General features: G+C 30.6%; 2 protein-coding genes across 5 annotated transcripts; both read left to right on the plus strand.

The window, feature by feature from the left end:
* Positions 1-340: 340 nt before the first annotated feature.
* On the plus strand, positions 341-7,236 carry LOC117906083 (glycerophosphodiester phosphodiesterase GDPD4-like). 4 transcript variants are annotated; one of them, XM_034819027.1, is made up of 9 exons: positions 341-609; positions 1,589-1,675; positions 2,519-2,616; positions 3,378-3,438; positions 4,143-4,223; positions 4,457-4,549; positions 4,917-5,006; positions 6,718-6,845; positions 6,935-7,234. In XM_034819027.1, exons 1-9 carry the CDS (start codon positions 436-438, stop codon positions 7,098-7,100), a joined length of 978 nt encoding a protein of 325 aa, XP_034674918.1. In that variant the 5' UTR covers positions 341-435; the 3' UTR covers positions 7,101-7,234. The 4 variants fall into 4 exon arrangements, with proteins under 4 accessions (XP_034674918.1, XP_034674916.1, XP_034674917.1 ...); XM_034819025.1 differs by having other exon boundaries at positions 6,718-7,236; XM_034819026.1 differs by lacking the exon at positions 4,917-5,006 and having other exon boundaries at positions 6,718-7,236.
* Positions 7,237-14,432: 7,196 nt separating this feature from the next.
* LOC117905846 (receptor-like protein 9DC3) lies at positions 14,433-17,680 on the plus strand. The gene is made up of 3 exons (XM_034818706.1): positions 14,433-14,919; positions 16,452-17,240; positions 17,631-17,680. The coding sequence occupies exons 2-3, from the start codon at positions 16,478-16,480 to the stop codon at positions 17,678-17,680; spliced, it is 813 nt and encodes a 270-aa protein (XP_034674597.1). The 5' UTR covers positions 14,433-14,919; positions 16,452-16,477.
* The last annotated feature ends 685 nt before the right edge of the window (positions 17,681-18,365 follow it).

The raw sequence follows: 18,365 nt of genomic DNA on the forward strand, positions 1-18,365 counted from the left end.
TATTTAAATATAAATATTTTTTATTCATTCACTAAGTATAAAATTATTTTTAAAATACATTCCTAAATATAAAATTTAATGGTACATTATTTTTATTTTTACTTCATAAATAAAAAAATTGAATAATATAAAAAATAGGGGTTATTCTTAAACTAAGTAAATGAAAATTCAATAATAAAATAATATTCATATTATTATCCATTTTTATAAAATATTATTAATTTTCTCAATAAATACTAAATAAAATTGTACACTATTATCAGATTTATATTTGACGTTGCTATTAAAAATTCATTTTTCTAAATAAATACAATACAAGAATTTAATTAATTTTGCAGATATTTACCAAAAAGTCCCCGAACTTCTATCATTCTTCACAAAAGCATGGCTTTATGCCTTTGATTTTCTCTCTCAGAAGCCTTTGACTCTGAAAAAATGGCGATCTCTAGGATTGGGAAGAAGCAACCACAGCTTCAGAGACATGGGCGGAGCCAGAGATACCTGAGAATCTCATCTTTCAGATCCGTACGTTTCATCATCATATGCCTTGCCTTCATCGCTATTGTGCCCCCCATTTTCTTCCATTTTCGACTCAGACGTTTCCATCAGGTAGGAATTTATTGCAGTCAAAACCCAGTTTTTGTTTCTATGTTTCAGGTTCTTGATCGACCCAGAAGATGGTATTTTTCTTGTTACTTTTCGAATTAATGGAATCTGGTACTGTAAAATCTCTTTTTGTTTTGAACCCATATGTTGTTTTCTTTTGGGGGAGAAAGTCTCTGCTTGTTTCGATGGAAAATTTGCAATCGAAGTCAAAACCCAAGTTTTATTTTCATGTTTTAGGTTGTTAATGAGCCCATATGGTAATCAAATGTCTGTTTTATGGAATTTATACCTACTGAAAAATTTTCTGTAGATTTGAATACCTGGGAGTTTTTCATAAAAAAAAGAGTGTGGAATTTTTAGTATGTTACTTATATGCCCAAGTGATGAACCGTATTAAGGCTCAGCTGTATTGTAGGAATGTGATGATCGAATCCATGCTTTGTTTTATTTGGATTTTTTGTTTTGAGTATTTAAAGTTGTGAATCAGGGAAAGATAAAGTTCGTATCTTGTTTTAATTAACTATCTATTATTTGCTGAAATTAATGGATGGAAGTGACACCTGGTAGATAATATTCTTGGCAGATATTCTCTTTGATATTAATTTGGGAGAACTTATTTTTAGCAATTTTTATATTATATGCATTGATTTTCTAAATACAGTTTGTTTGAGCAAATTTTTTCTAAAAAGATGAAAACCTTAAATTTGTTATTGGTTTGGTTACTCTTTCGTTAATGGGCGGGGAGCAACATTTTGAAGACTTGTGGTTTTAACATTTAGAAAACAGGGTATTGAAGCAAATTCTCTGACAAATTTTACTTACCACAACTTCTAGAAAATGAAAATGGAACCTACAAGCCCAAATTCTTTCTTGGCTGACGGTATTTTACTTGAAATACATTTTTATTTAATGAGGGGATATGTTTGACTCTACTATTAGGCATTGGCTAATTAGTTTTCCTTTTTGTATAATTGTCACACAGATGCAATTGAGAAAGTGTGGTTGGTTGAATAATCCTCCTCTTGTATGCGCTCATGGTGGTGACTCGACCAAGGCTTTCCCCAACACTGTATGCATTTCATGTCCATTTTTATTGCCTTTTTCATAAAAGTGTTCTATTTGAGATGCTAATTCATCTTCCAGGTCTCGAGGTCTGAGATTCTATTTGTTATGTATTAGTTATTTTCCAATTCTAGTTCTCGAGTAACATATGATAAATGAGGCAAGTAAGTTTAACACCTCCAACAGCCTTATCTAGGATTGAATACTATGATATTATTTTAGGCCTAAAAACTTGTATAAGTTTCTTCTGTAGTGTTTTAATTATGATAAATTCTAAATTTATTTTTGAGAAGGGTCCAAAAATTACTTGAGAAGTTTTTGTTGCTAATATCTCTAACTGGTATGGCAAGATTCAGTGCCAAATGAAATAAGTTGTTGATCCTCTCTCTGACCCTTGTATGACTGCATTTTTCTGGAATAATTTGCATATAAATCAAGATGAACTGGGGCAGAATGAAATACTAGTCCACGCTACACATTAGTTTGTCTTACGTTGGGTTGCCTAAGGTGTCAACCCTGTATAAACCGACTTTAAGTTTGATTTTTTTTTTCCTGCAGCAGCTTGATATTGTGCCTAAAAGAATGTAGAACCATGTTGTTGCTAATTATTGAATAGGATCTTGAACATTAATTGGTTTATGGTCACTGAAAAGTGAGCATTCTTCGATATTTATTAAATAAATGAGGATTATGGTGCTAGAATCAGCCAGTCCCTCTGATGTTAGTTAAAAGGTTGTCCATAGATGCACTAACATGTTTCAGCATCTTCAGTCATGCATTTTTTGAAAAAAATATGTCATGCTGAAAGTTTTTAATTCTTATTTCCTTTCCTTTCTTCTTCAATTTACAGATGGATGCATATCGAATTGCTCTTCATTCACAAGTAGATTGCATTGAGATTGATGTTTCTCGCTCTTCAGATGGGGTTTTGTTTGCTCTTCATGACAGGTATTTTTTTTGCTTTCACCTCACTGTAAAATGGTTTGCCACCATCCACTTCCTGGTTATCATCTTATGCAAATTAATGACTTTAATTAGTTAATAGAGAATGCTTTGCTGTGTTTAAGTAAAATTTTGTTATGTAGGATGAACCTTCATTACATTTCCTGCTCTGGGACTTATAATATACTGATTTATATGAATCCTTCCACTGGTTAAATACCCTGATTTACTTGGTGCTGGTTGTTGTGGTTGCGGTCAGCATCTTGAAGTTTGGGTCCCCATGGAGAGTCCTAAGGGCTTGGCCGTGGAAGGTTCCTCAGTTATCATAAAAAAAAAATACTGATTCATATAAAATTTTAATCTAGATATGCTTTGTTTCGCTTAGTGAGGTTTGTAGTACTAAATTTTGACTATGGTAAACCATTGCTTGTCAATAGATAAATCTCATTTAGTGTCTAAACTTTGTACTTCAACAATCCTGTATAGTAGATTTTGGAGGTTTTAGGTTTTGAGAAATTGCATTAAGATAACCAATAGCAAGAAAGAAGAAGGTGCATCTTGAACATTTTTTTTGTCAGTGGAAAGATACCTTGAGCAGGAAGAGTTATTTATTGAAACAAACCTTTTGGTGAACATCATTTGCAGCATGCTGCATCCTTCTGAATAATCTGACTTTTTAATTCATTTTCAAGCATCATTAACCTTATATTGTCTTAGAATTATCCTGGATGCTGCTTGGAGACTTGATTCTTACATGTCACAGGCAGGGAGTTGCAGCGGATATCTGGTAACATGACTGCCAAAGTTGGGTACTTGAGCATGAAGGAGGTGAGGTTTGCTGGTTTGGCTTCCCAATAACTGCATTAAGTCATTTTGTGAATGTTGTCATTAACAATGTGTTCAGATTTAGTAACTGATTCATTCCTTTGCAATATCAATTCTGGGGTTGTCATTTTTAAAATTTTCTGGTGCAAAAGCTAAGGTTAATCAGATTATTGATGTAACATGACAAATTTGATGAATTTATGCTAAAAGAAAACTATAATGGTTTATATTCTGGGTATTTCCTACCAGAAGGCTTCTTAAAGAATATTTTGCGGTTATCTAGAAGCTAGATGGTTTAACTTCTTAATAAAACAGGTTCTAGGTCATAAAAGGGATCATTTGAATTCTAACTTAGTAGTGCCATTAGGCTTTTAGAAGCAAAATATAGTGTTCATTATTGTCTAACCTCTAATGAGGGCCTTCTTCTGGCTATTTTGGTAACTTCATTGATCCTTATGTTGTTTGCTAGCTTGTATGTTCTGGTTGGAAGTACCTATCAGGAAAAACAAGAAAAAAAAAAGTTCTGGTTTTGAAGCATATAAACCACTGCATAGAACAAGTTTCTTTTGGAATTTTTAAGTTTAACTTGTTAAGAAAACCAATAATATGTTTCAATTTTATCACATTATCCCCACCAGATATCTTATTTTTCAGATAGATATACGAGTATTGTTGATTGAGAATATACTTTAGTTTGTGGTTGTCAGATAAAAGAGCTGGATACCATTTATCAAATTCCCCGGGAGTATAGTGATGTGAAGATACCCACCATTGAAGATGCTCTGATGGTATTTTCAGGATCTGTTTCTCTAGTTACTTTTCATATCCCTTCTTACTAGTGTACTTGTAACTGTCACACCATGTCAATCTCTCTCATTCAGTCTTTTGTTGTAGCTATGCCTAATAGCACTTGAGTGAAATGTCTTGATACTATTCATTCATATCTACCCACAATCTTGCTTTTTCTTCTGAGGCTTCATTGATTGGTTTGTTTGATTATGGTTCAAATGGCTATTCTTAGTTGATATCAGGTTCAGTTCAGCAGGTCATTCTGGATGCAAAGGTTGGGCCTCCTTCATATGAAAAAGGGCTTGCAAAGGATATTCTTTCTGCTGTAAGTTTCTGTTCTTTGTCCTCTTTTAGTTTCTTTTTTCTTTTCTCCTTTAACTCCCAAAATGTGTATGTACATGCACAATATAATAAATTTGACGTCTTATCTTTATTGCACAATATACTACAAAGAGAAAACAAATATTATTACTGATAGTTAATTTTTTATTAATTAATGTGGGAATTCATGATTTGTTGAGGACAAATTGTTTCATATAGTTTGGAACTATGTATCACTATCTTATGAATTTTGGTATTTTTTTGGGGGAATCTTCCATGGTTTTGCTTTCTGCAAGTTGATATGTCAATCATATTTTAGATATATGTCTTTCCAAGATATGTAGGCCTAAGGCCTTTATGAACCTTTTCAGGTTAAGGGAACAAAGTGTAGCAATTGTGTTGTGTGGGCTAAAAGTGACAGTTTATCAAGGGACGTGATCAAACTATCATCTGATGTCACGGTAAGGACCAGTTCAACAGTATTTTACCTCTTCATGTTCTTTTTTCTGAAAAAAAAAATGTTAGATGGGTTCAGATACGATTGCTCAATGTTGATAGCAAAATTCTTAGTTTTCTTTTAGTTATAGAGGAATCTGAGTAGCCATTATCGAGCTTGAAGAAATACCGACTTGTAGGCTGTGTTAGGACTGATATCCTCATGTCTTCTTGGGAGATAAATACAATATGCTTGACTGATCAAGTTTGGCTCTATGTGTTAATCCCCCTTTGGTTGGCCTCTGTTGTATCTTTAGTCTTGGTGGAAAATATGCTCCCTTTCTTGAACAACAACTCAGTATAAAAAGCTAAGAGATTGAAATTGTGTTTATTTGTCATTCCTATCATGTATTTTTCCATTGTTGTAAAAAGAATGACAATTGCAAAATCTTGAAGCCTTAATTAGTCTTAAGATAATTTCCCAGGATTAAGGTTACAAATTCTAAGAAAGTCGCATATTGGTCTGTGCAAGTTTCTTATACCTTTTAAAGCAGACAGGCATGTTAGGCTATAACCTTTCCTTTACCTAATAAAATCAAAATAAGAGATGTGCTGTTTAGCTCTGGAAAAAGGTTTCTTGTTTAGTAAATAGGTTCATTTGAGCTTAGATGGCCAAATTAAGAATTCTGTTGAGAGAAAAGCACTTTGTTTGAGGATGATGACAGATCTGACATCAACATTGTATAAGCTGGTTCAGTGTTATAGAGCTTAATAATTTGAAGTTGAATGGCACTTCATTAAGGAGACATTAGATTCTGGCGTGATTTTGGTTCTGTACAGGCCTGGTAGAAGAAGTGATAATTTTGATAAGGGATTTGTTAAATTCTTACATACTTTGTACTGGAAACACACAAAATGAACTAATTGTACTAATGACTCACCCTTGTATTCTCATCATTTTTTTGGTTCTACTCCAAAATGTACTAAACCTTAGTGCTCTGCTTCTCCTCTCTTGAAAATTATAAGCCCCTGTCTCCTCCTCCCTCCCTCCCCTCCATCTTCTGTGTCTTCTCTCTCTCTCTCTCTCTCTCTCTCCATTCTCCAATAAGAAAATACATTATGGACTACTATTTTGTAGTATCAAGTAACCTGGGTTATTAACCTTGAAAGAACAAGTACTACTTTTATTATCATGTAGGCAAGGTTTTTAACCTTGAAAGAACACACAAAAGCCATATGTGTCTGTTAAGCAGTCTCAGGTTCTTTCCTTTTCTTCCAGCCCTTTTGGGTGCTATCATTCATCAAAATAAGTTTCCTTTTACGATCTCATATAACAGCTTGATCTCTCAGATTTGGTTGTGTTCTTGTTGGGTTTATCTTGCATTTATATGAGGATTTTGTAATCCCTAAAGCACTTGGGATAGAGAACGATATGTTCATCACATCATGTAACTTGCTTTGTATTATTTAGCATAAATTCCTAAGTCATTGGGAGTGGTTATTTCTGTACGTGTTGACCTATTATCGGGGATTTGCTCATCTTTAGTATATAAAACAACAAAAGGAAAAAAAAAAAGGGAACCAAATATATCTAGTTTGTTTGATCATGCTATCTTTTTCAAAGTTATTTTAGTATAGAAGAGCAACTATGCACCTGTACCAGAGGCATAACATGGCTCAACTACCATTCCCCGGGCTGCCGTGAAGTTTTAGTTAATCTCATTAACTGTCATGCAGGTAGGTTATATTGTCATGAAGGACCCTTCTACTGGGGCTAGAACCAACTTACTGAGAATGAAAGCTGCCAGAATCGTCGGCGTCTACCACCCATTGATTGATGAAAAGCTTGTGAGAATTCTACGTGGGTATGACCTCCCTCTACAACTCTATCCACATTTCTCCAAGCAGCTTCCAGCTTCTCTCTATTCAATATTTCATTCAAGGTTTTTAACAGGAGGAACAAGAAGGTGTACGCCTGGACTGTTGATGATGAAGCCTCGATGGAGAGAATGCTGGTCGAGCGTGTTGATGCCATGGTTACCGGCAACCCGACCTTGCTTCAGCGCCTCATGCAAGACATTAGAACCCAGTGTCTCGAAGAAGGTTTTTCTTCATCATAATATCTTTAATTTCCTTTTTCCTTTTTCTTTTTTTCTTTTTTTATTTATTATTTCCCACTAAAGATTTTGCCTGTATAAGATCTTCATTCATAACATGGTGTTTTGCACCTATATTCGTAAGTCTTGTTTGGGTACACTACCTTTTTTTTTCTTTTTTAAAAAGGTTAAAAAACAAAAATAGAGACAGCTTGATAAAGAAACTTTTATATAAAACGTATATAATTATTTTATGTTTTTAAAAATTACTTTTAAAAATTTGAAATATGAAGTATTACATTTTTTTAATGTTTCAATTTTTTAAAATAATTTTTTTAAAAAGAAGCAAATATTTAATACCTCAATCACCTAAAAAACTACTTGTTAAGCCTTTTGTTTATGATTGTCACAGGGAATTTCTCTATTTTTAGAAATTCCTAAAACATTGAAATTATGACAAAAAGGAAAGAAAGATGTCTAGTTCACTTTTAGTATTAATAAGCCTCATTTTGGTTCATGGAAAATATTAAGGTTATGTTTGGTTTTTGAAAAATTTGAAGGAAAATATGAAAGAAAAAAATAGGAAAAAAAATAGAAAAAGTGAAAAAAAAAGTTTAAACTTAATAAATTATTTTTATTTGTTTTTAAAAATTTATTTCTTTTTTTATATTTTCCTTCAAATTTTTTGAGAATCAAACATATTCTTAAATTTTTTTAATAATTGTAATTATTTTTTATTTTTCTTTGAGATAAAACATGATAAAGAGAACTTGGCATTCCTTTAGGGTATGTTTGGTTTCTAGAAAATATTACATAAAAGAAAGAAAATGCCAATGAAAATGATTTATCATACTTCGTTGTTATATGAAAAAAAAAAAATTAAATATAATGAAAATTGTTAGAAACTTATATATTTTAAAATTATTTGATCTTTATATTTATGTTAAAATAATTAAAATGGATTTAAAATAGTAAATAAAAGTTATTTATTGACCTTTTATTTCCCGAAAACCAACCATAACCTTAATTATTTTCTTTTCTAATATTTTCAAGTTTATGGAGAGAAAACATGCTTAAGAAATTCCAGGTGAAGGACTTGAATTTAGGACCCGAAGCTTAGGAAAAGCCATGAGAAGCACTCAACCACATACATTTAGATGCTTAATGTAACAAACAAAAAAAATTATATTATTTTCTAAGAAAATTTATAATATTAAATAGAAATAATAGAATTTTAAAAAAATTATAAAATTAATTAAAATTAAATAATTGAACATTTTTTCATTTTTAATATATTTATATTTAAATATCATACATATTTGTATTAATAAAATTTAAAATATTAACACGTTAATACTTATGTATATTTAATTTGATAGCATCAAAGACAAAAAATACATATTATTGATTTTTAATTTAGTCATTAGTTTTACCGCGATTCAACTATAATTATATAAGATAAATAAAATTTACCTCCAAAGAATATAAAAATAATTTATCACTTTTAAATTTATTTATTTATTTATTTTTTATCAATTTCTTTTTTTGCTATTTTTCTTTATACTTTTCAAAAATCAAACAAGTGCTTTGTTTGAGTTTCTCCTTTTCATTTGTCTATTCATAAAACATTATTTTCCTTTTTTGAATTTTTAATATCTCTATTCTGCCGTGTTGGAAACTCCTAACTTGCAAATTCCGCCATGGCTCTATTGAATCGTAGAAGTCAAGCTCTATCTTATTTTCTTTCTCATCTTTCGCTTTTGTCCACAAAACTGTCCCCTCGTGACAAGAGCCTTGATGTGTTCCAATTAATATTGACGGGCTCTTGGGTCTCATCACTAAGCTAAGCACAGATCATTACTTTTCTGTTTGGGACCATGTATATTTGAGGAAGCTTTTTGAAATAACTAAAATGCTTAATGTAATTTTTCATGGACTTCTATGACTTAAAGAGGAAATTGATTGGTCAAGGTTCTAATAAGTTTACTACTGATCCAATTATTGTCGGTCATTATCTTTAAGTTGATAGATATAAAATTTTCTTTTAATTAATTACTTAGAAGACTTAGTAGATAATTTTGGAGGATGATTTGTGGTTTTTATTTTTTATTGGCAAAAGGTTCTTTACAAAGAAAATTTATTTGCCGTGTTGCAAACTCCTTGTTTGTGACTTCTTGACTCATAGAAGTCAGAGTCAAGAAACATGTTTCATCAAGTTATTTATTTTAAACTACAATCTACCTAATCAATTTGAAAAATTAGTATCACTTTAATCTCTTTATGGTTTAATTGAAGGATTCAAGAAAGTGATACTAATTTTTCAAATTGATTAGGTAGATTGTAGTTTAAAATAAATAACTTGATGAAACATGTTTCTCATAATCTATTTCTTGAATCCTTCAATTAAACCATAAAGAGATTAAAGTGATACTAATTTTTCAAATTGATTAGGTAGATTGTAGTTTAAAATAAATAACTTGATGAAACATGTTTCTTGACTCTGACTTCTATGAGTCAAGAAGTCACAAACAAGGAGTTTGCAACACGGCAAATAAATTTTCTTTGTAAAGAACCTTTTGCCAATAAAAAATAAAAACCACAAATCATCCTCCAAAATTATCTACTAAGTCTTCTAAGTAATTAATTAAAAGAAAATTTTATATCTATCAACTTAAAGATAATGACCGACAATAATTGGATCAGTAGTAAACTTATTAGAACCTTGACCAATCAATTTCCTCTTTAAGTCATAGAAGTCCATGAAAAATTACATTAAGCATTTTAGTTATTTCAAAATATCCTAATTAAAGTATATTGTTAGTTTATGCTATCATGTGACCTCTAGTCATAAATAATGTGACAAGTAAAGTAAATAGGGTAAATCAAATGTTCTCCCTAAAACTTTTATTGAAACATTTTTAAAAGTGATACATTAGTAAATAAAGTATGATAAAAAGTATATATATGAACGATTCAAGAAATAGATTATGATGATTGTAAAGGCAATATCTCATTTTTCTAACCTTATGTTAAGATTAGGTAAGTGATTTAGATTTGAGTTCACTCATATGATTCAAAATCCATCAACAATATTTTTTTTTAGAAAAGAATTTCTATATATTTGTACCAAAATTTAAATAGTAAATGAGATAAAATTTCAAGATAATAACAAAAATAAATAAATAAATTTATATATTTTAAAAAATAAAAAATATATATGATATAATTATAATATGATATTTTCCTTAAAAAATCTAAAAATAATAATATTATTATATAGGATAATATAGGTTACAAATATTATAAAAATATTAAATTAAGTTCGAGTTAAATTAGAATCTTTGTCCAGGTCTAACCCAAATTAAATATAGAAAAAAAAAACCTTAACTTAAACCCTGATATTGATATTTAATTTCATATAAATATCATATTAGGTTTGAATAGAATGGGCTAATCCAAACAAGTAGTATGCCTACATAAAACAAATTATTATGAATTAGGACCCACACGGTTTTATTCAAAGTCATACTTGGTTGGTGCATTAAATTCCACTTGTAGACTCCTTCTCCACACCAATAATGTGAGGAGTGGAGCCCAAACAAATTTATGGTGACCTTTTAGAAACCAAACACCCTAAAACTTAAAAAAAAAAAAATCTTGTTTTTTTATTTAAATCAAAAAACAAAAGTATGTTATTATTTCTCTTTTACGAGAAACAAAGTGGTTAGAAAACCAAGTGCTTTAATTTGAGTTGCCTCCTTTCATTTCTCTAATTCATAGGAGATTATTATACTCTAAACTTTTAAATTCAGCCTTGACTCTAGTGAGTCATAGAAGTCAATCTCTCTAGGTCATAGTAATTGATATGCAGGAAATTTCAATTATGCCCTCTTATGCTCCTCTGCTCTATTTTCTCAAGATATTTCCTTTATCTTTGTCTAATTCCACAAAATTGTGTCTCATTACGAGAGCCTTGTTGTGGTCCAATTTAAGAAATCACTTTTTATTATTGACGCCTAGTCAATGGGTGATGCTTCTACACAGTTTCGTGGAAAGATGATCAAGAACAAGATATGGCAAATTTGAAAAAATACTCCACTTCTTTCAAATGACAATTTTGTTTTTTATTCCTTTTTTATTTATCATCCTTTCTTTACTAATATATCACTTTTCAAAGAAAATAATTAATTTACATTAATTATTTTTTAACTATATCCTTTAATCATTAAAGTGGCAACAATCTATATAATTATTTCCAGATTTACTTGTCACATTATTTATTTGGCTAAAGGCCACAAGTACAATAGTGTAAACTACCAATATCATTAATTAGGATATTTTGGAATAACTAAAATCCTTAATCTAATTTTTCATGGATTTTTTATGGTCTTAAGAGGGAATTGATTGGTTAAGGTTTCATAACTTTACTATTAATGTAATTAGTGACCGATCAGTATCTTTAAGTTAATAGATATAAATTTTCTCTTTAAATTAATTATTTAGAAGACTCAATTAATAATTTTGGAGATGATTTATTTATTTATTACAAAAGATGCTTTAGAAAAAAAAAATCTTTACGGTGTTACAAACTCTTAGATAGTTTTGTCATTTTATTGATTCATAGAAGTCAAAGTCAAGAAACATGTTTCATCGAGTCATTTATTTTGTTTGTTTAAGAAGTTTTGAATAATCAAAGAGAAGAAAAGAAAGTAAAAAAGCAATGGTTGAAAAATGAGACATGGGAAGTTTCTATGAATTTATGATTCATAGAAAAGAAGGTCCCAGACAGTTTTATTTATGGTGGGTGCTAGTGCTAATAATATTATGGTTTTAAATAAAAAAGAAATAAATTTATAATTAATAAGTTTGTTTACATATTTTTTTAAATTTATTTTTTCTTCTCTTTTATCTTTCACAAAAAATAAAATTTTTGAAAAGATATGAATATTTTAATAATTTGAATTGTTATTTTTCTTTGCAATTTTAAATTAAATCAAATAATTAATATTAAATTTCTTTTTATTTTTATTTTAATCCTTTTAATATTTTCTTCGATCCAAGGGGGTAATTTCATTTTCAAACTTTTTACACAAATAATATTACCAAAAATCTTGTGATATTCTACTATCAATAATACTAACTTACAAGACAGAAATTATTTTCTTTTATCACTTAATTATTACCATAGGATGGTATCAAATTTAAAAGGAATAAAGAAAAGAGAAAAATAAAATTAAAAATATTTTATTGTACAATAAAGACTAATAAAAAGAAAATGGTAACTACATCAATATTTCATGTTTCATTGCTGGTGTTTATATGGATATGTAAAAAAAAAAAAATAAGTAAATATAATTTCCTACCCATTTCCTTTGTTTTTTCATCTACCATCGTGGTCAAAGTTATAAATATTTGTATTTGTTTTTACAATTTTTAGATAATCGGAGAAAAAAAGAATATAAAAATAATTGATCACCTTTAAATTTATATTCTTTTTTTAAATTTTATGTCATTTCTTATTTCCTTTTATTTTTCTTAGTATTTTCTTTAATACTTTTTATAAACCAAACACAACCTAATATTATTTTTAAAAAATTTTATTTTTTTATTTAAACCAAAAAAAAAAAATGTTTTTATCTCTCTTTCATGAAAAACAAAATGGTTAGAAAAACGAGTGCTTTGGTTTGAGTTTCTCCTTTCATTTATTTGATCAATAAAACATTATTATTCTACTTTAACCTTGCAAATTCAGCCATGACCATACTGAGTCATAGAAGTCCAGCTCTTTGGGTCATAGTAATTGATATGCAGAAAATTCGAACTATGCCCTCTCATGCTCCTCTGTTCTATTTTCTCCCAAGTTATTAATTTTCATTATTGACTCTAAGTCAATGGTTCATGCTTTCTCATGAACCTTTTTGTTTTACGTAGAAGACTTGATGGATAATTTTGGAGAATAATTTATAGTCTCTTTTTTATATTTTTTTATATTTTTGTAAAAGATGCTTTAGTAAGAAAATATCTTTGCCGTGTTGTGAACTCCTAGCTAGCCTTGTCACTTTCTCAGCTCATGGAAGTCAAAGTCAAAAAACATGTCTTGTCAAGTCATTTATTTTGTACTATATATTTTATATAATTAATTCCAATATTTTTATAAAGTTTTCTCACTCAGCGAATAAACCGAAAATAACGTGACATTAGATTCATTGATGAGTCTATTAATTTTTAAAAGTAATTTAAAATAAAAAATTAGAACATATAAATACCATGAAAATAACGGAGCATAGCCAAAAGACCTTTATTTTCATTTGTTTGAGAATTTTGACAAAAACTATAACATATTAAAAAATAGTTTTTTTTTCTTCTAAATATGACATTTCAAAAACTATTTCCAAATCTATGATATTTTTTAAGACATTTAATTCAAGTGTTAAAATTGTTTATTCAAATGACAACTTCCTATTTGATTCCTCCCTTCTATATGGATTTGAAAATATTTTTTGAATTATCAATTTTTTTTTTAAATTATCACATGTTTTTTAATAGATCTTATTTTTTTTGTATTTTTATTCAATTACTTAAATGCTTTCATACATTTTAACAATCCAAATTCAAAGCGTGTTAGGTATAGATTTGATAAGTTAGTGGTTTAATTTTTTTTTTCTAAGATAGGTGAAAAAGGCAAAAAAAAAAAAAAAAAAATCACATTGGCAAGAAACATTTAGATGAACTTCCTACTATTTTATGAGAATGTTGGAAATTTTCATAAATATAGGAAAAGAAGTATAAAGAAGATAAATACACAAAAAATAGTAATAAATAAGTTTTTAACATGTTTTTTAACATTTATTTTCTCTTCATTTTTCACCTTACAAAATAATAGAAAATGTATAAATATTTAAATAATTTAATTTATAGTTATATATATATTTTATATTTTAAAATTTTAAAAGATAATTGATATTGATTTTTTTTATTTCATCTATTTTATTTTTATTATTGGTTTCTGTGTTTTCACAATTTTAACAACAAAAAAAGTAGCTTGCAGCTTCCCTTTCAAAGGACACAACAGTTGATGTGTTTGAAATTGTAACAAGAAAGGTTTTGTTTGGGTTTTTCTGTTTAAGTACAAAATTTCCATGAAGTTTCCACCGTGAATTATTTGCATATAAATTGGGGTGTATTCATCACCATTTCTCTCATCCCACCACTCTCTCTCAATTGCTTTCGGAAGAATGATGTCTAAACTCCTCCTCCTCCTCTGTTTTCTTTTCTTCCTCTCGTTTTCTCAACTTTTTTCCTCCTCTTTCTCTTTCTCTAATTCCACCAAACTGTGCCCCATCACCAGCCATTGCTCTGCTCCACTTTAAGCAATCCTTTTCTATTGATAATTCCAGTTCTTGGTATTGCGATTACTATGATGTCACTTTTTATCCCAAAACAGAGTCTTGGAAGAAGGGTAGTGATTGCTGCTCATGGGATGGGGTCACATGTGATTGGGTGACAGGCCATGTAATTGAGCTGGACCTCAGTTGCAGTTGGCTCTTTGGCACCATCCATTCCAACACTACCCTCTTCCATCTTCCTCATCTACAAAGGCTCAACCTGGCTTTCAACAACTTTCGTGGGTCCTCTATTTCAGCTGGGTTTGGTCGTTTCTCAAGCTTGACGCATCTCAATCTCTGTGACTCTGAATTTTCAGGCCCAATTTCACCAGAAATCTCTCACCTCTCCAACTTGGTTTCACTTGATCTCTCTTGGAATATTGACACAGAATTTGCCCCGCATGGCTTCGATTCTCTAGTTCAAAATTTAACCAAATTGCAAAAGCTTCACCTTGGAGGTATTTCCATCTCTTCAATTTTTCCTAAGTTCTTGCTAAATTGGGCTTCTTTGGTATCATTAGATCTCCTTGATGGTGCATTGCATGGGAGATTCCCTGACCATGACATTCACCTTCCGAAACTCGAGGTTCTCGACTTACGGTGGAATAATGGTCTTAGTGGAACCTTTCCACAATTCAGTGAGAACAATTCCCTTACGGAGTTGTATTTATCATCCAAAAATTTCAGTGGAGAGCTTCCCGCTTCAATTGGTAATCTAAAGTCTTTAAAGATTTTGGTTCTCCACAATTGTGGATTCTCAGGGTCCATCCCTTCTTCAATTGGAAATCTAAAGTCTTTAATGGTTTTGGCTCTACCCGGTTGTGAGTTCTCAGGTTCCATTCCTGCTTCACTAGGCAACCTTACACAAATCATTGCTTTGCACCTCGATAGGAATCATTTTAGTGGTAAAATTTCTAAGGTTATTAATTTTTTTAATAACTTTAGAAATTTAATTTCATTAGGACTTGCTAGCAACAATTTTAGTGGGCAGCTTTCACCATCAATTCGAAATCTCACAAACCTTCAGGACTTATATTTCTCTGATAACTTTAACATTTTCAATGGGACAATACCATCTTGGTTGTATACTATGCCATCATTGGTGCAGTTAGATCTCAGTCATAACAAACTCACTGGTCATATTGGTGAATTCCAATTTGATTCATTGGAGTATATTGATTTGAGTATGAATGAGTTGCATGGGTCAATTCCAGGTTCAATATTTAAGCTTATAAACCTTAGATATCTTTTTCTTTCTTCAAATAACTTCAGTGGCGTTTTGGAGACAAGCAACTTTGGAAAACTTAAAAACCTCACTTCGCTTGATCTCTCAAACAACATGCTCTCATTGACAACGTCCAACGATTCCAAGTCCATGTTACCCTACATTGAGAGTCTAGACCTTTCAAACAATAACATTAGTGGAATATGGTCATGGAATATGGGAAAGAATACACTGCAGTACTTGAATCTCTCTTATAACTTAATAAGTGGGTTTGAGATGCTCCCATGGGAAAAATTATATATTCTAGATCTTCATTCCAACTTGTTGCAAGGACCACTTCCAACTCCTCCAAATTCTACATTTTTCTTTTCAGTCTCCCATAACAAATTGAGTGGAGAAATCTTATCGTTGATTTGCAAAGCGAGTTCCATGAGGATTCTTGATTTGTCTAATAACAACTTGAGTGGCATGCTTCCTCTTTGTTTGGGGAATTTTAGCAAATATCTCTCTGTTTTGAATTTAGGAAGGAATCGATTTCATGGCATCATTCCTCAAACATTTTTAAAGGCAATGCTATTAGGAATCTTGACTTCAATGGTAATCAATTGGAAGGCCTACTACCTCGATCTTTGATCATTTGCAGAAAACTTGAAGTTCTAGACCTTGGGAATAATAAGATAAATGATACATTTCCCCATTGGTTGGGAACTCTTCCAGAGTTGCAAGTTCTTGTTTTGCGCTCTAATAGTTTCCATGGTCATATAGGGTGTTCCAAAATCAAATCCCCATTCATGAGCCTAAGAATCATTGATCTTGCTTACAATGATTTCGAGGGTGACTTGCCTGAAATGTATCTGAGAAGTTTGAAAGCGACAATGAATGTAGACGAAGGCAACGTGACAAGAAAATATATGGGGGACAGTTATTATCAAGATTCCGTAATGGTGACAATCAAGGGGTTGGAGATTGAATTTGTGAAAATCTTGAATACGTTCACAACAATTGATTTATCAAGCAATAAATTCCAAGGAGAGATTCCAAAGTCCATTGGAAATCTTAATTCGCTTCGAGGGCTCAATTTGTCTCATAACAGCCTTGCAGGACATATCCCATCATCTTTCAAAAATTTGAAGTTGCTTGAATCATTGGACCTCTCTTCAAACAAGCTTATTGGGAGCATTCCTCAAGAATTAACAAGTTTGACATTTCTTGAAGTTTTGAATCTTTCTGAAAACCATCTTACTGGATTTATACCTCGAGGAAATCAATTTGACACTTTTGGAAATGATTCATACAATGAGAACTCAGGGTTGTGTGGATTTCCATTGTCAAAGAAATGCATAACTGATGAAGCATCGGAATCTTCAAAGGAAGCGGATGCAGAGTTTGATGGTGGATTTGATTGGAAAATCACATTGATGGGATATGGATGTGGATTGGTTATTGGGTTGTCTCTTGGGTGTCTCATTTTCTTAACTGGGAAACCTAAACGGTTTGTCTGGTTTATTGAAGAGAACATTCACAAAAAGATCAGAAGGTCTACAAGGAGCACTTGTAGGCAAGGACAAGAAGAAATTAATTCGTTCCACTCCCATTTTATTATGTGTTGCATATAACAAATGGCTTTTACATTCTTATGTTAGCAAATAATCTATATTGTCATTATACAAGTGCAATCTTGTTTATAAAGTTAAAATAATGTCTTTTTCCTTATTATTATTATTATTGTTTTGTGATAATGCAATAGTCATTCGTTTAGTATTTTTCCAATCAATATGGTAACTTAAAACTCAAAAAGCAATTGTCATATCTTGAAAACCATACACTAACAAATAAGTATTAAAGAGTTAGGAGACATTTGGATACATTTCCATTTTTTATCAAACAGGCTGTAACATCATATGTTCTACTTTAGTTGCCCTTGATCACTTTTTGGGATGACAGTCAGGCTTCTCACCATGGGTTTTCTCACCAATAGGGATCTAGATGAGTGAGACCTCAAGTTCAAACCAATAAATGATTCAATTCCTCCAATTGACATGGTTCCAACTGATCGATTTGTTGTTCCTACCTTCCAATCCCCAATCAATGTAAGGCAAAGTTAAGGAGTGCCTTTTTTCTCAAGCCAACACTCAAATGTGATAATCCATAGGAAAGAAAGGTGATTTTTCTAGTATGCCTAATCGTTAACCCTTCTCTCTCTTTCTTTAATTAAATCCTTTGGCTCCTTCTTTTAAAAAGAGTTGTCCTCCATCCTCTTGTAAACAACTATTTAGTCTTTTCATTACATCCCAATTTATTTAAGAACCTTAATTAGGAAAAGAACAAGAATCTTGTTTATATTTCAATATGTATAGAAGGGATTATTTTCAACTAGTATTTGTTTTTATTAAAAACATGCATGGGAGCCAATTTGTTCATGGCCCAAGTTTAGGCCACAACAAGATAGAATCAGTGTTGCAACCTAAGGGCCGAAGCTAGCTTTAACTTAAGATCCATGAGTCAGAGCCCAAGCCCAATTGGCATTTTCTTTGGAAATGTACAACATTAGCCCCATTATTATTAGTGATGTATGCCAAATATTTAAATAAATTTAATACTTGTTATAGATATTTAGGGAAAGAAACGTAACTAAATTATATGATTTAACATTTTTCAATCAAGTTCATTTTAATAAAT

The sequence above is a fragment of the Vitis riparia genome, chromosome 18, assembly GCF_004353265.1.
Source record: "Vitis riparia cultivar Riparia Gloire de Montpellier isolate 1030 chromosome 18, EGFV_Vit.rip_1.0, whole genome shotgun sequence".
Taxonomy (NCBI): domain Eukaryota; kingdom Viridiplantae; phylum Streptophyta; class Magnoliopsida; order Vitales; family Vitaceae; genus Vitis; species Vitis riparia.